The sequence below is a fragment of the Schistocerca cancellata genome, chromosome 6, assembly GCF_023864275.1.
Source record: "Schistocerca cancellata isolate TAMUIC-IGC-003103 chromosome 6, iqSchCanc2.1, whole genome shotgun sequence".
Taxonomy (NCBI): domain Eukaryota; kingdom Metazoa; phylum Arthropoda; class Insecta; order Orthoptera; family Acrididae; genus Schistocerca; species Schistocerca cancellata.
The window spans coordinates 712,733,240-712,749,393 of NC_064631.1; the positions used below are offsets into that span (position 1 = coordinate 712,733,240).

The 16,154-nt window shown below is 37.5% G+C and overlaps 1 protein-coding gene across 2 annotated transcripts in view; it reads left to right on the forward strand.

Moving 5' to 3' along the window:
- Nucleotides 1–14,373, forward strand: part of LOC126191402 (uncharacterized) — a 460,945-nt gene extending 446,572 nt beyond the window's left edge. For both annotated transcript variants that reach the window (XM_049932267.1, XM_049932268.1), the window contains exons 7-9: nucleotides 3,153–3,422; nucleotides 10,578–10,768; nucleotides 12,582–14,373. In XM_049932267.1, the coding sequence (XP_049788224.1) occupies nucleotides 3,153–3,422; nucleotides 10,578–10,724 (417 nt within the window). In that variant the 3' untranslated portion in view covers nucleotides 10,725–10,768; nucleotides 12,582–14,373. The remainder of the gene's footprint in view (nucleotides 1–3,152; nucleotides 3,423–10,577; nucleotides 10,769–12,581) is intronic.
- Nucleotides 14,374–16,154: the final 1,781 nt, after the last annotated feature.

A 16,154-nucleotide genomic window follows, 5' to 3' on the forward strand; every position in this document is an offset into this window, starting at 1 on the left:
ATCAGGACTCATCCCAGTGATGCCAACTTAAATCCATAAAAGTACCAAACTCACTCACTCACTCACTGGTCATACCGGACTCGAGAGTCCATTACCGCAGCAACGTATTTTCGCCATCTGTCCCTGTCTTGGGCTATTTCCTTCCATTCACCTTCAATACCTAGGCTCCTCAAATCAGCCTTCACATTGTCCTCCCATCTACGCCTCGGTCTCCCCACAGGGAATTTTCCCTTTAAGTGCCCTACCAGTGCTCTGCGCGCTGCCCTGCCCTCATCCATTCGAGCTACGTGACCCGCCCATCGCAGCCTACGTGATTTAATAATACTGATTATGTCACGGCTTGAATAGAGTTCGTGAACCTCTTCGTTAATGTCATCTCTTTTTGCCCCGAAAATTTTGTTTTCAAATACTCGAAACGGCTTTTCATTTTGCACTGCGAGAGACCAAGTCTCACATCCATACAGCATAACTGGTAGAATGATAGTTTTGTATATTCTAATCTTTAAATTCCTAGACAATATCCGTGATGAAAGTAATCTATTCAGTGAGAAGTAGCACGCATTTCCCGCCCGTAATCTCTTCTTCAGTTCGGATTCAATCTCATTTCTCGAAGTGATGTCCACGCTTAGATACTTAAATGTGTTCACTTTTTCAAACTGCATGTCTCCAACTCTTAACACTTCCTGATCTACCGCTGTTGGCATTCTGGTAGTAACCAGGTATTTAGTTTTGTCTTCACTTATCCTTAGACCTACATCTTCACTAGCCTTCATTAACGCATTCGCATTTGCTGTTACAGATTCTTTCTATCGCTAATGATGCTTAGATCACCTGCATACCCTCATATCTTAATATTTCCATTTTACTCCACACCCTCTACATTATCTGCTGCCATTACACCAAACTAACAATTTTTGCCCCAAACCAATTTGTCTCTTTAGTTATTGAATGACCCTCGTACTCTCTGCTATGCACTGTAAAATGGCTGCAGAGCATTTGTGTAGATGTAGACTGGTGTTCTGTACGATTTGATTTGATTAGATTAGTTTTTCGTTCCATAGATCCGTACTGAGGAGATCCTCGTGGATGTGGAACATGTAACTTTTTTTTAAGCTGAAATAACAATTCTAATAATATGAGTGTATACAATACATCATTTGTGTCTATTAAAAAATTCGTCAATAGAGTAGAAGGAGTTGGCCACTAGTAAGTCTTTCAGGCTCCTTTTAAACTGATCTTTATTTGTAACTAAATTTTTTATGTTTGCTGGCAAATTATTGAAGATGAGTGTTCCTGAGTAGTGGACCCCTTTTTGAACTAAAGTAAGTGCTTTTAAGTCCTTGTGCAGATCATTTCTTGTTCCTGGTACTGTATGTATGAACCGAGATGTTTGTTGGAAAAAGAGATATATTATTTAGGACAAATTTCATTAAGGAGTAAATATACTGAGAGACAGTAGTTACTATACCCAGTTCTTTGAAGAGGTTTCTACAGGACGTCCGTGAATTTACTCCACAAATAATACGTATTACACGCTTGGACTCTGAAAACTTTGGTTTGACTTGAAGAGTTCCCCAAAATATTGTACCATATGACATTATGGAATGAAAATAGGCAAAGTATGCAAGGTTTTTCATTTTTATGTCGCCTATGTCTGCTAACACTCGAATTGCAAATACAGATTTGTTAAGGCGTTTCTGCAGTTCTGTGGTGTGCTCCTCCCAACTTAATTTACTATCAAGTTGTAATCCCAAGAATTTAAGACTGTCAACCTCTTCTATCTGTTCTTCTTCATACTTTATGCGTATACTGGGTAGAAACCTCTCACAGGTTCTGAATTGCATATAGTGAGTCTTTTCGAAGTTTAAGGGGCTCCGGAACGCCCTATACTGGCAATGTTAAAATAACGCTTATAAATTACATCTTTCCTCACAAAGTATTTGAGGTAGGAAGTTGAACTTTTTACAGATTATTTATTGGAATATGGGCTACAACTTAACACAGGGATTTTACAAAATTTTCGTTCAGTTATTAAAGATGATTTTTTTTCAATTGTAATGAAAATTCACAACATTTTTTTGCAATTTTTTATTTATATATTCAAAAATATACAGTTTTTTGGAAAAAGGCTGTCTTAAATTATGCAGAAGGTACTGTGTAACATTTACTGAAAGTTTGAAACAAATATGTTTGGAAGATCCTTAGAAAACATGTAATTAGTATGAGAAAATAAAAGTTTTGGGAATCGAGCGACAAAGATTGGATTAACTTTTTAGTGCATTCCAGGTCCATAGGATGGATTATCTTCATCCTCCGCAAACTCCTCCTCCAGCTTCCTCTTGTTCCTCCTCCTGTTTACTCTTGCTTGTACTTCTAGACTCTTTACAGTCCTGTCTGCAGCCCGAAGGCATTCCTTGTCTAAAGCAAGCATCGCTCGTACCATGTTATAACCTATCTTCATTCCCATATTTCTAAATACCTTGCACCTTACAATGTTGCCATCCTTCAGAGGATTTCTAATAACTTTACTTTTACTCATCATTATACTTCAACAAAACAGAGACTCAAGAAACAGAATTAATTACGAATATTTTCGAGATAACGACAGTAAATAAACATGAAACAATCGACAATCACACCAGCGATATATATTGAACCATCACAGGTTAGCCACAACACATACTTTATCTCACATCACTAAAATGTACCTGATGAACACGGACGTTAATAATAACACCATTTGACAGCAGTTTAACAGCTCCACAGTGGGTCACGCCCATGTAGAACACATTTCAAAAAAAATTTAAAAATAGTTGTAGTCTTCGGAATTGAATAAATTATATATCTATTAAAAGGTAATAGTCTGCAGATTCAGAAAACGCAAAAAAGTAAAAATTGAACTTTTCATGATTTTGAGCCTTTCCGGAGCCCCTTAATGTCAGTGAGTTGGCTTCAAACCATTTATTAATATCCACTAAAATATCATTAGCAGATCTTTCTAGAACTACACTCGACATACTATTTATTGCAACACTTGTGTCATCTGCAAACAAAACGAACTCTGCTTCTGGCAGTGTAACTGAAGAGAGATCATTAATGTAACTGACGGGGTCGGGCGGCAGTGTTAAGAGCAGCCGTGTGTCGTGTTGCAGTCGCAGTACAAGAGCCTGCTGGTGTCGGAGCGCACGACGGCGGACGAGCTGCTGCAGATGCTGCTCAACTGCTGCGGCTCGCAGGAGCGCGTCGAGCAGTTCTCGCTGTACGAGTCGTCGCGCGCCCAGGAGTACCAGCGCAAGCTGCACCCGGACGACTGCCCGCTGCGCGTGCAGCAGTGCTGGCCGCTCGACGGCGACCTCCACTTCATCGTGCGTCGCAACGCCGAGTTCAGGCCGGCGCCGCAGTCCGCTCCCACCTCGCGCAAGGTGAGTCGCGCCTCACCTTAGCACCCGACTTGTGATGACCTAAGCCCCCAGGAAAAATAATTACCAAAATCTGAACTGTGAAGTCATCCAAAATTCTAGTTGGAAAACAACACTCTTCGTTATACTTCTCAATTGGCCACGATCCCACTTTGTTTATGAACTGTTGTCGTTGTTGTGGTCTTCAGTCCTGAGACTGGTTTGATGCAGCTCTCCATGCTACTCTATCCTGTGCAAAGCTTCTTCATCTCCCAGTACCTACTGCAACCTACATCGTTCTGAATCTGCTTAGTGTATTCATCTCTTGGTCTCCCCCTACGATTTTTACCCTCCACGCTGCCCTCCAATACTAAATTGGTGATCCCTTGATGCCTCAGAACATGTCCTACCAGCCGATCCCTTCTTCTGGTCAAGTTGTGCCACAAACTTCTCTTCTCCCCAATCCTATTCAATACTTCCTCATTAGGTATGTGATCTATCCATCTAATCTTCAGCATTCTTCTGTAGCACCACATTCCGAAAGCTTCTATTCTCTTCTTGTCCAAACTCTTTACCGTCCATGTCTCACTTCCATACATGGCTACACTCCATACAAATACTTTCAGAAATGACTTCCTGACACTTAAATCTATACTCGACGTTAACAAATTTCTCTTCTTCAGAAACGCTTTCCTTGCCATTGCCAGTCTACATTTTATATCCTCTCTACTTCGACCATCATCAGTTATTTTGCTCCCCAAATAGCAAAACTCCTTTACTACTTTAAGTGTCTCATTTCCTAATCTAATTCCCTCAGCATCACCCGACTTAATTCGACTACATTCCATTATCCTCGTTTTGCTTTTGTTGATGTTCATCTTATATCCTCCTTTCAAGACACTATCCATTCCATTCAACTGCTCTTCCAAGTCCTTTGCTGTCTCTGACAGAATTACAATGTCATCGGTGAATCTCAAAGTTTTTATTTCTTCTCCATGGATTTTAATACCTACTCCGAATTTTTCTTTTGTTTCCTTTACTGCTTGCTCAATATACAGATTGAATAACATCGGGGAGAGGCTACAACCCTGTCTTACTCCCTTCCCAACAACTGCTTCCCTTTCATGTCCCTCGACTCTTATAACTGCCATCTGGTTTCTGTACAAATTGTAAATAGCCTTTCGCTCCCTGTATTTTACCCCTGCCACCTTTAGAATTTGAAAGAGAGTATTCCAGTCAACATTGTCAAAAGCATATGAACTGAAAACTCTAATATTCACGAGAAACCGCTCTGAAACTAATCTGAACCGACAAAATTGTGTATATATTCTCTGAAACTTCAAAGACATCTAAGACAGTATCTGAAAGGAATTAGAAAAAGTGACGAAATTTCGTGAATCACACACAATACTGTTAATAATTGCATGAACACTGGGGGGGGGGGGAGGGGGGTCACCATACATCTACCCACTTTACAGTATAACCAGTGTCTCTTAATACTACCACTCGTAGCAATACAATATCAAAAACATTTATTACTGGGTAAGCAGTCCCTACGTTATTTGACAGCTATTTATAATTCACGCTCCCGTCAGGAAATGCACCAATACACGAATAGCAGCTTTTACGTTATTGGTCAGAACGCAAGCAATCATGGCGGTCGCCGTAATTTTCGCACAACGCCATATTTCGCGACAAAATACTCTTACCAATCACTGTCATATATCTAGTCTCATAACAATACATAAAACTACATAAAATAACTACAATAATTTTGACATGCAAGGAGAACTAGTTCTAATGAGAGGAAGAAGTTTATATTTACTGGTGTATCAACAATGACTACCAGGCAACTTTTAATTCACTGATTGTAATTTTATTTTCGTTGGCAGAAAGCAGACATAAACTAAATAAAGAATTTATTTGAATAGAGTCTGCAATTCTTATACTTTTAATAGAGAAAGAAAGTTTCTAGGTCAGGGAATAGCGTTCGGCGAAATCACTTTACTTTTTGTTGCATACGAAGCGTTGCGTTGGGCAGCACGATGTCGGCGGGTTACAATGATGAGAGCAGGATACAGGCAGTTTCGCTGGTTAATCCTCTCTGGCGAAACGCAAATAAAGTTCCGTCACAGCTGTATCATTAACCCCGTGGTGATTAACAAACCACAAGACGCCAGTATACGACCGCACTTTATGCACTGTCCGTGACGCTATCGTCCATAATTACACAGTTCGTCACATTCATATAGTTTTAGCCACAAATACACACTTCATAGAATCGTTCTTGTGGCCAGCCTGTGTGGCCGTGCGGTTCTACGCGCTTCAGTCTGGAACCGCGTGACAGCTACGGTCGTAGGTTCGAATCCTGCCTCGGGCATGGATGTGTGTTATGTCCTTAGGTTACTTAGGTTTAAGTAGTTCTAGGGGACTGATGACCACAGATGTTAAGTCCCATTTACATTGCACAGTTAATGAAAGTCTTCACTTTCACGGTATGATAGAATGTGACAGACAACAGTACCACCACCCAAAACCAATACCAGCAAAGTTTATTCGCATAAAAGCACTGTTCGTGTCGGCCACAACAAAGTATTGTTAGCGGCACTTTCACAGTCCGGTTTATTTGCTCTTAAATTTCGCTGGCGATGGCATTACATACCGCAGTGGTAAAGAGAATTAACAATCTGATAGTTCGGTATCACTGTCCATACAATTACGTACGCTTTTCATAAAACACAATACTATTTTTCCGCGCACGCTTCACAGACACACCATCCGCCATCCCCTCTACTACACAACAACCTTTCGACTATCGATATCACTATCGCTGTCCCCTGTCTATAGCTGTTATACCGTTATCGTAAATTACATAAATCTTTATAAATGTTATTGACTGCATTTTTCACAATTAATAATATTCCAAAAGAGAACTTTACTAACTTTACCACAGGTACAAAACAAGAAACATATTTATCCATTGGCAAACGAAATAATCACAATTACATCTTTACATTTAAAAACCACAGCAGAATGTTACATAATCACAATTAGAAATGCCCACACGAACAAAAGAAAAAGAATAGAAATCTAAAGAAAATCACGAAAAAAAATTTTATAAAGAATAGAAATCTAAAGAAAATCACGAAAAAAAATTTTATATGCGTAATTAGCAATGCCTTCACAGACTACCACTGACAGGGGTGTGACCGTGGTACGGCAGCGAGGCCGCTTGCCTGGGCATTCTTTCCCTGGATGCACAGTCTTGTGACAGACAAAAAATATGAAGGAGAACGAAAGAACTGGAAAGAGCGAGGGAGAAGTAGGAGGTGAGTAGGAGAGGGAGAAGGAAGAGAAAACGAGACTGTATTGGAAGTCCACGAAATGGGAAGTGGGGATAGGGGAGGCGTATAAAAAATATTAGCAATGAGGAGATTGTGACTAGACTGTATTGAAGAAATTCCTTAGGACCTACTTTTCCCTGGTAAGAAGACGCTTTTGTCGATTTTGTCTACTAGAATTAGCTACTCTCATATACAAAATGAGCCATGCAACGCAAGTTTAGAAGAGGGTTCACTGAAGAGTGTACACTGCCGCAAAAAATAAAAACCTACAACCTTTCAGAGGTTTCCAGTTCACTCAAGACTTGTTGTCGCAACAATGGAGTACACGAAATAATTACATTTAAGGATGAAGAGCACAAACGGTTCTGAAGTACCAAGTGTCCACTCAGGCTGTAAGACCCATATTCGTATGTGATGTAAACAGTAAAACACTAATACGACCTATTCTTGAGTACTGCTCGAGCGTTTGGGATCCCTATCAGGTCGGATTGAGGGAGGACATAGAAGCAATTCAGAGGCGGGCTGCTAGATTTGTTACTGGTAGGTTTGATCATCACGCCAGTGTTACGGAAATGCTTCAGGGACTCGGGTGGAAGTCTCTGGAGGAAAGGAGGCGTTCTAATCGTGAATCGCTACTGAGGAAATTTAGAGAACCAGCATTTGAGGCTGACTGCAGTACAATTTTACTGCCGCCAACTTACATTTCGCGGAAAGACCACAAAGATAAGATATGAGAGATTAGGGCTCGTACGGAGGTATATAGGCAGTCATTTTTCCCTCGGTCTGTTTGGGAGTGGAACAGGGAGAGAAGATGCTAGTTGTGGTACGAGGTACCCTCCGCCACGCACCGTATGGTGGATTGCGGAGTATGTATGTAGATGTAGATGATGTAGCCTCCAATTGTATTGCACAGGTGGCGATTATTGTCCTGGTATACGTTGTGCCGTTCAAGGGATCACCAGTTTAGTATTGGAGGGCACCACGGAGGGTAAAAATCATAGAGGGACACCAAGAGATGAATACACTAAACAGATTCAGAAGGATGTAGGTTGCAGTGGGTACTAGGAGATGAAGAAGCTTGCACAGGATAGAGTAGCACGGAGAGCGGCATCAAACCAGTCTCTGGACTAAAGACCACAACAACACGTTATGCCATACCTGCTTGAGTTGTTCACATAGTTCTCTAAGAGTTGTTGGTTTACAAGTCACATGAGTCGCTTCTCGTCCCATTATATCCCACACGTGCTCGATTGGAGACTAGTCTGAAGGTTGTGCTTGCCAGGGGGAAGTTGCCGTGCATCTTGCAGGGCACGTTGTGTTTCGCGGGCAGAGTGTAGGGGTGTATTATCCTGTTGGAACAGTACATCATTCTCCTGTTGCAAGAATGCCAAAAGAAAGGGTCTAAAAACGTTCTACTCGTACCAAATGCTTGTTAGCGTTCCCTCCAGAAATACCAAAGGTTAACGAGAGTTGTAGTTATCATTCCCCAAACCATGAGGCCTGGGGTGGGACTAGTGTGTTTTGGGGAATGCAGTCTATGAGAAAGCACTCACTAGACCTATGTTGGACACTGAAAAGATCATCACTTGTTTGCAGCCAGAATATGCTTTCACCGCTGAAGTCAGTCATGCACCATTCCATCTTTCAAATGATCCTCTGATGATGCCAGCTGAGTCGTGAACATCAGTGCAGTGCTGTGGCGTGAGCGGAAGACAGGCTAGAGGTGTGCGTGCCCCTTAGTTTCACTGTTAACAATCAGTTCACAACAATTTGTGTTGATGCATCTGTGCTTGCAAGCCTCCGTCTCTGCATTGTGGTAGCTGTACGATTTGCCACTGCTGCCCTTACAATATGGTGATCTTTGTGAGTGACTGTGCTATGTTAACATATGCAGCCTCATCTGCAGCTGTGAGAATTTCACATGACCACTAATAGCAGCATCGTTGCACAACTGATGCAGCATGTCCAACTTTTGTGGTAATCTTCCGAAAAGACCATCCCGCCATTTGGAAGGCACAATTTGGTCCCTTACAAATTCGTTCTGCTGGTTGTAGGAAGCATGAGTGTCTCTCTGCGCCATGGTTGGTCCTTTGATTCACATGTTTGCACCACACTGAGCCTTCTGGCTGTGAGCACTCCCTTTTAAAGGGTAGACAAAGATCGAGCTCTGATAGCTAAGCCATTACACTGTCTGTTGGTGGACGACTTCGAAACCATTGTCAGTACCTCTATTTCCTCCAGGCAGCATATTCTGTAATCAGATAAAATCAACATTGTCTTTCCAGATAATACAAATTTTTTCTAGCAGTTTATTTTTTTAAAGATATGTTGGTCACCTTCGTCTGCAAAAGTTATTTATTCATGATATCCACTACTGAAATTTTGGCTATGGGCCATCTTCCAGTTGAGCACTGTAAAACTGCAAAAACAGAGTGTACATACTGAACATATGGCAATTATTTATTAATATGCACTCATAAGATGCTTCAACACATGTCAAAACTCCTAAAAATATCTGTGCAACCAAAAGGTTGATATTAACACACAATATGATTTTAAATGAATCCTACTAATTCATTTACAGAACAACACAAAATAATTTATTTAAGAAATGTGTTGGGATATATCTGTTTGTTGCCATTAGAATTATGATGTAACTGAACTACATCCAAATGGAATTTGCACTAGTATATTAGTCCGCTCACTGACTCAAGGAGAAACATAAGTATCCATTATTGTAACACTTCCTTATAGCTTAAAACTGTACACGAGACCATGATTCAAATCAGTACCTCTGTCTTTCAACCATATTGCTCTTACTGACTACACTCTCCAAACATTACTCATAATCTAACACATAACTTGTTTTTCAGCATCTGTTTCCTATAACATTAAAGTCTGCTACATAGCTATAACATGAGCATGATTTACAGGTATCATTCTACTATAATGTAATGAAATTTTACACTTGTATTCTGTGTCTCATCCCAACACAGGGTAAGCAAAATTTTCCAGTACGTAAATTAACCAAAAAACAGTTCACAGACAACTGAAAAATGGTCTGTTCTTTTTGTTAGAAGCTCATGTGATGGTATTACATTAAAAAAGCAATAGTGCTACAGGCATCATTCTTAAGGTAAATAACAAGCGAAAAACTCACCTCTTTACTCTGAACAGAGATTAGCAATACAAAAAGCCACATGTGGAAAGCATAAAATAAACCTCAGTACATTAGTGACACTCCACAATAAGATTCCTTCATTGCAGTATTTGAAGCAATTAAAGTTACACAATATATTCAGAGAAAACTAAGCATTCAAACAAACTACAATGAAGATGTTATTAAGGATTTAGTTCCTTACAGCTTGTTCACATACAAAACAAATTATTCTCATATCATACTTGTCTAGTTCAGGGGAATGACAATTATTGTGTTTGACTAACTGATCTGAAGGAAATAAACTACTTGGATTCATCAGTATTATAGATATTAGCATATTGAAAATCACATCCAGCTATTGCAGTTTTGTTTATTTGAAGGCAAATATATTAAGATTAAGTTATATTGCAATCAATATCCATGATTCATATTTTGTTACAATGTATCAATCATTATAAGTTGTATCTTTCTAATTGTCAGCTTAAAAATTTCTGTTTAGAATATTTTACTGAACTTTCAGTGTGTTTATTTCTGAGATTTTTGCTTGAAGACAGTATTCCAGATGAAGAGATTTTACTAGTATCTGGCTCATCATTTTATCTTGCACCAAGCATTCCTGTGTTACCATGAACAATAATTTAACTTTGTATACCATAAATAACCATTATTTTACAGAAAACCTGGACACCTGAGCTATCATCAATACCAAGCTCTTCCAGACAACTGCAGCAGCAATCACATCTGAATCTGACATCAGTTGAAAACTCCAAACATCACTCAAGTTCATCCTATTCAGACTATGAAAACTACTTTTACATCTGAAGACTGCAATAATTCAGCACTGTACATGCACATCTTAAAATACGGTAGGTGAAGAAACATTTTCCAACAAATATTAAAACTAGGGAAAAGGCTCAGTATTCTTGCAGTATACAGTATGTACTGGCATTCTCTCATTTGTTATCAGCTACAGACTGGTTATGCTCCATGACTGACTCAACATCTGCTTAGAAGCTGGTCTAATCAGTTTCAAATATGGCAATTAGCTGCCACAAAGCAGTGCTCTCATACTTCTTGACATTGTTCTCATGTCAGTTTCAATGACTTTTTTTTTGTGTAGATTGTTATGTAGTTTTTCTTTCTTTTATAATTATTTATTTTGCAAATTACTAATGACAGGACCAGTTGTGAAAATTGGACAACAATTAATAAGTCCTTTCATTATTATGTACTAAATGTCAAAAATTGTAAATAATTTCACAACAGCATTTAAATGTTGATACTATTAAATTTTGGGCAAACAGTATCCATGGAGTTAATACAGTTCTTCTTCCTTAAAAGGTAAACATAAGTCAGCACAAGATTGTTAATTAATTTGACAATTCTGAAGCTCAGGAATGAAATTCTGAATAAAATGGGAAAACAGGGGGGGACAGGGAGGGGGAGGGGGCAGAAGGAATTATATAAGAACTGATAATGGCTAGAAATATAAGTAGCCTAAATACAAGAAGTGACATAAAATATGTTTGTTATATTATCACCACAAAACTTGAATAGCAAGTTGTAAATGTTAATTTTAAATTATACACAAGAATTATAACACTGTAACATCACACGTAAAGTTTATGTGGTTTGAGAATAATTGATACAGTAGCAAAACTGAAGAAGAGCTGTGAGCTGTGGTATGGAATACACTAGAGTAATGCAATATACTCAAGAGATAAGACATCTCGTTCATCATTAGCTGCACTTTGAAAGTATTTATTTGCCAGACTGGTATTTGTGTATACAGGCCATCCTCAGTGGCATCTACTGTAAATATCTGTATTGAACAATGTGTTTGTCAAGTGTAAAATCTTTATGGTGATTAAAAATTATGTGGGTCTCTGCAGTATACAGATTGTTGTGCATATGTGTTATAGGTGTTAGTTATAACATGTACACACAATGATCTGTGGATTTGCTGTAACTGTCAAAAGATGTACACAGGGTGATTTGTGTACTGCAGGGATGTACATCATTTTAAAACCATTATACAGATTTTACATGCCACTGATGATGGCCTATACACTTGGATACCAGTGTGGCAAAAAAAAAAAAAAAAAAAAAAAAAAAAAAAAAAAAAAAAAAAAAAAAAAAAAAAAAAATTCTGAAGTGCAGTTCATGGTGTTGAATAGGGTGTTGGCAAAAAATACTTTTGAAGTGCAGTTTATGGTGTACAACAGGGTGTCCTTTGTCAATTATAAACAAGCTGAGGACACTCATCCGGCAAGGTTTTCACATTCAGGAAAGAATAAGCATGCTATCAATCAGGAGGGAAAAGTTAGTTGTAAATGTATCTCCTTAATCTCGAGCTTTTTTGATAGAAGAAAGGTATAATTGGAGGTAGAGATCTGTATGAGGAAATTGTTACAGGAAAAATATGTAGTTATGAAATTAAAAATGTAATGATAGAAGAAAGTAAAATGTATTTATAAGAAGCTCTAAACAAACATAGCTAAATGTCACCATTAGTTACAGGCGAATTAAAAGTAAAATTAGTAATAATGGGGAACTAGAACACTATTTCCATGTTTTTGTGAAGCTGTTAATCTTGTTGTAGTTTTTCTTACTCAATAATTTATGCAAATGTTAATAATTTTCATATAATGTTATCTTGGACTTTTTTCTATCCAATAGGTCCATAGCTGACATCTCTTCACCTGGAAACTAGGAACAACACTTCAAAAATCCCTTCAAGGAGAGCTGTATTCAGTTATAGCTGGAAGCATATGTTTGCCAATAAACAATAAAATAAGTACTGCATTTGATATTACCAGAAACTGGTGGTGATTTCCTGTGTTTTGTATCATATAGATTTATGAAGTCAAGTCTGCAGAAGTGATTGAGTATAATATATTACTTTCATGTATTATAATGTTATTTGTGGCATCTACCAAAGCTGTGTCTCTTAGATGAATGCAGATTTATTGTTTTCAGTTAAGAAGTGTGAATATTTTTGTTTTTATGTATATAATTTAATTTTATATCATTTAGACTCCAAAGATTATTTTATTAATGTAAAACAAGTTTTGATACAAATTTGATGTTCCCTAAATTAAAATAAAGTCTTTGATAGTTTGAATATGTATTACAATCAAATATAGCTAAAAGCAAATGTGGAAACATGTACTTCTCAACTATGTTCAGTGAAGCAGTTATTTGTAATGTCGTGTTAATACCCTATGTTGTAGAGAGAAAAGTGTACTATGTTATATAGAATTTCTCAATTACCATTGGAATGATCTCTGTTCATACAATAAAATCAATGTAGTGATGATTTATTAAAATATTGATCTATCTATTGATGTGCTTAATGGTTTATACTTTGGCATATTATATCCTACAGTAATTTTTCAGACAATGAGATTACTTCTGTGCATCCTAAAACAAAATTTCATACATGATAAGTTTTAGTAGAAATACTTTATTTCTTGTGATAGATTTACATTGTGTAATGGCTGGTACATGTAATATGTTAAGCTTTGTGTATCTAGTTTAGAATTTGTAACTACAGGATTCTGAGAACAAATTTCTTGCTTAATTATGAGAACATAAAAGGATCACACATCTATCTAAACTTTTTCCTGAATATGTATGTGTTTAACTCTCATACTCCTTGTGACAGAAATCATTAAACATAGCATTCTTAATTTTATCTGTCAACTGGAAATTCTGAGAAACCTTTGCATGCTAAATAGATAAACTTTGTAGTGAAGTGATTAATAAGAAACAAGTCAGGCTATAAATTTGGTTACCAAGTCAAAACTCATGCTCTTTACAGAACAGTTAACGGAGAACAAACTATTATTAAAGAAAAGGATTGTGATACTATTGTAAAGCAAAAGAATACAAAATTTCTTCAGCTTGTTTATGTTTTTGGTCTCCTTAGCTTATTAGACACAGCAGTGAAGATCCTCCTATTAAGGTCTAAAAACAACTTTTGACTTATTTATGATTTTTGACTCAAGAAAATGACTACTTACTCATTTGAAACTGTAAAATTTTATTGAACTTTCTGTGGAAGGAATACGTAAGAGTATTTTTTGTCAGTATGTAAATTTCAGAAACAAACTTCACTGCAAGAACAAGGAATCAATAAAACAATAACTACAAGCAAGTAATAGCCAAGCACATGGCAAATATGAAAGATTGTGATCACTGTCTCCCTGATGAAAGTGAATAAAATATTATTGGTGATGTATTGAGTAAAAGAATGCTACATCATAAAATATAATTTATAACTGAGAGCATGAAGTGCATTTCACCAGGTGCTTTATGTGCTACAAGTGGCAACTGAATTTATAGTTTATACCAAAGATTTCATTTTTGTGTAATGTGTGTCTTACCAAAATAATCAATGTATGTATCTTTTTTGTAAAGACCTTTGTATATAATGAATCAATGAACTATATTAAAGAAACATTGAATAAAATGCTGAAATGCATACAAAAATAAGAAAAAAATGTTTATTTTTTGTTGATAACAGATTTGTCTGAATTTGTAGGATTAGATTTGACATGCCATGTATTGAGTACTTGCATCAATATTAACAAACATCCTTACATCACATGTAGTGAATGAAATGTCACTGTGAGTGATTAAGACACTGGACTCATATTCAGGAGAACTTGGGTTCAAATCCTTGTGCATGCTTTCCATGGGCACTCTTTGTCACTTAATCCAAATGCCAGGAATGTTTATTTGGAAATGATGCAATTGATTTGCTTCTTAATTCTTGTGTAAAACAAGTTTCTTTCATGAAATGCTTAAAACTAATCTGATATGTGCAACAGAAGCCAGTCAAGCTACAAAGGTCTAAAATGCAATAATATATTCAAAAAACTGTAATACTGAAGAAAATACTAAACTCATGTGAACACTATCTTATGTTATTCTGACTTTTCTACCAAATGACAAAAGTGGAGATATTTCTTCACAGATTTCAAAAAAGCAAAGCAAAGCTGAGACAGACACTTATAGTCCACCTGCTGGTACATCAGTCAATCTGCAATGTTTCTTAGTACTGTGCCTAAAATAAGAGGTCACATGTGGATGTGACTCTTGCAACAGCATTAAGTAAACACTGCTTCACACTTTATGTTTAGCCTGCAGATATCACTATAGTTTCCAATAGTTCCAGAAGGCTTTTCATTTGTAGGCTAAAAGGAAGCCAAAATAACTGCTTAACAGGAGACAAAGTGAATGAAAAGCACTCTGATGAGACTGCAGTCAGACTTAGTGAATGAGAAGTGCTCTGACATCATTACAAAATGTATTTGATGTGTCAAAAATACACATGGTAATATTTAGAAAATTGTATATAAAAGACTTAGTTGAACTGTGCAGGACACCTTAGGAACAGGGTACCAGCTTACAGGTATTGTGAAGCAAAGTGCTACCCTCTGCCAAGTGACAGAAGACATAGGAAATTTATGGAAAGATTTTGACAAAGAAGATCAGATTATCGCAGTATGTGCAGCGTGGGTCTGCCTGAAATTACAGCATTACGGGTGCCCTGAATGAAACAGGAGTAGCAACAAGGCATGCAAGTGTGAGTTTTGTGGAGGCCCTACAGTGCCACGATAAGCTCTGGATTAGCACTGCTGGGAACTGTGTGAACATTGAGTTGAGCAGTTTGCTGCTGACTGAAATGAAATCTCACATGAGTGCAGTGCTTGTTGCTACAACTTGGAGAAGGGAATATACTTGACATAGCCTGTACCCTAATAAGAGAGGGGAAGACAGGTTAGCTTAGCTTCTTGTAGAAAATTTATGGGTGCTACTATCAGACAAAAGCAGATCCCTATGGTTACTGGTGTTAGAGAAGTACATTTTTTTTAACTTCTGAAAGAAGTTAAAACAACAGGGGAGCCCCATAAAATGCTTAAGAATGCACTGCAAAGTAAGGTTAGCTCATTTCAGTAGAATATTAGAGGACTGAGTAATGAGGCAGAAGAGCTTCTTGTCTATTTGGAAGATTCAGAGAGCTCTGAAAAGACAGCCACCCTTTGCCTACCTCAGCACCACATATCCACAGGGTTACAGAAGATAAGTATAAAACACTACACTCCAGCAACTTATTCATGTGAAACTATTATGGGAAAAAGAGAAGCTTTTATGTATAAAAAGACAGAACACAAGTCCAGAAATAATGAGACAAGTAGATTTTGTAGTCATCAGCACATAGAAGTGTGTGATTGTGAATTAATA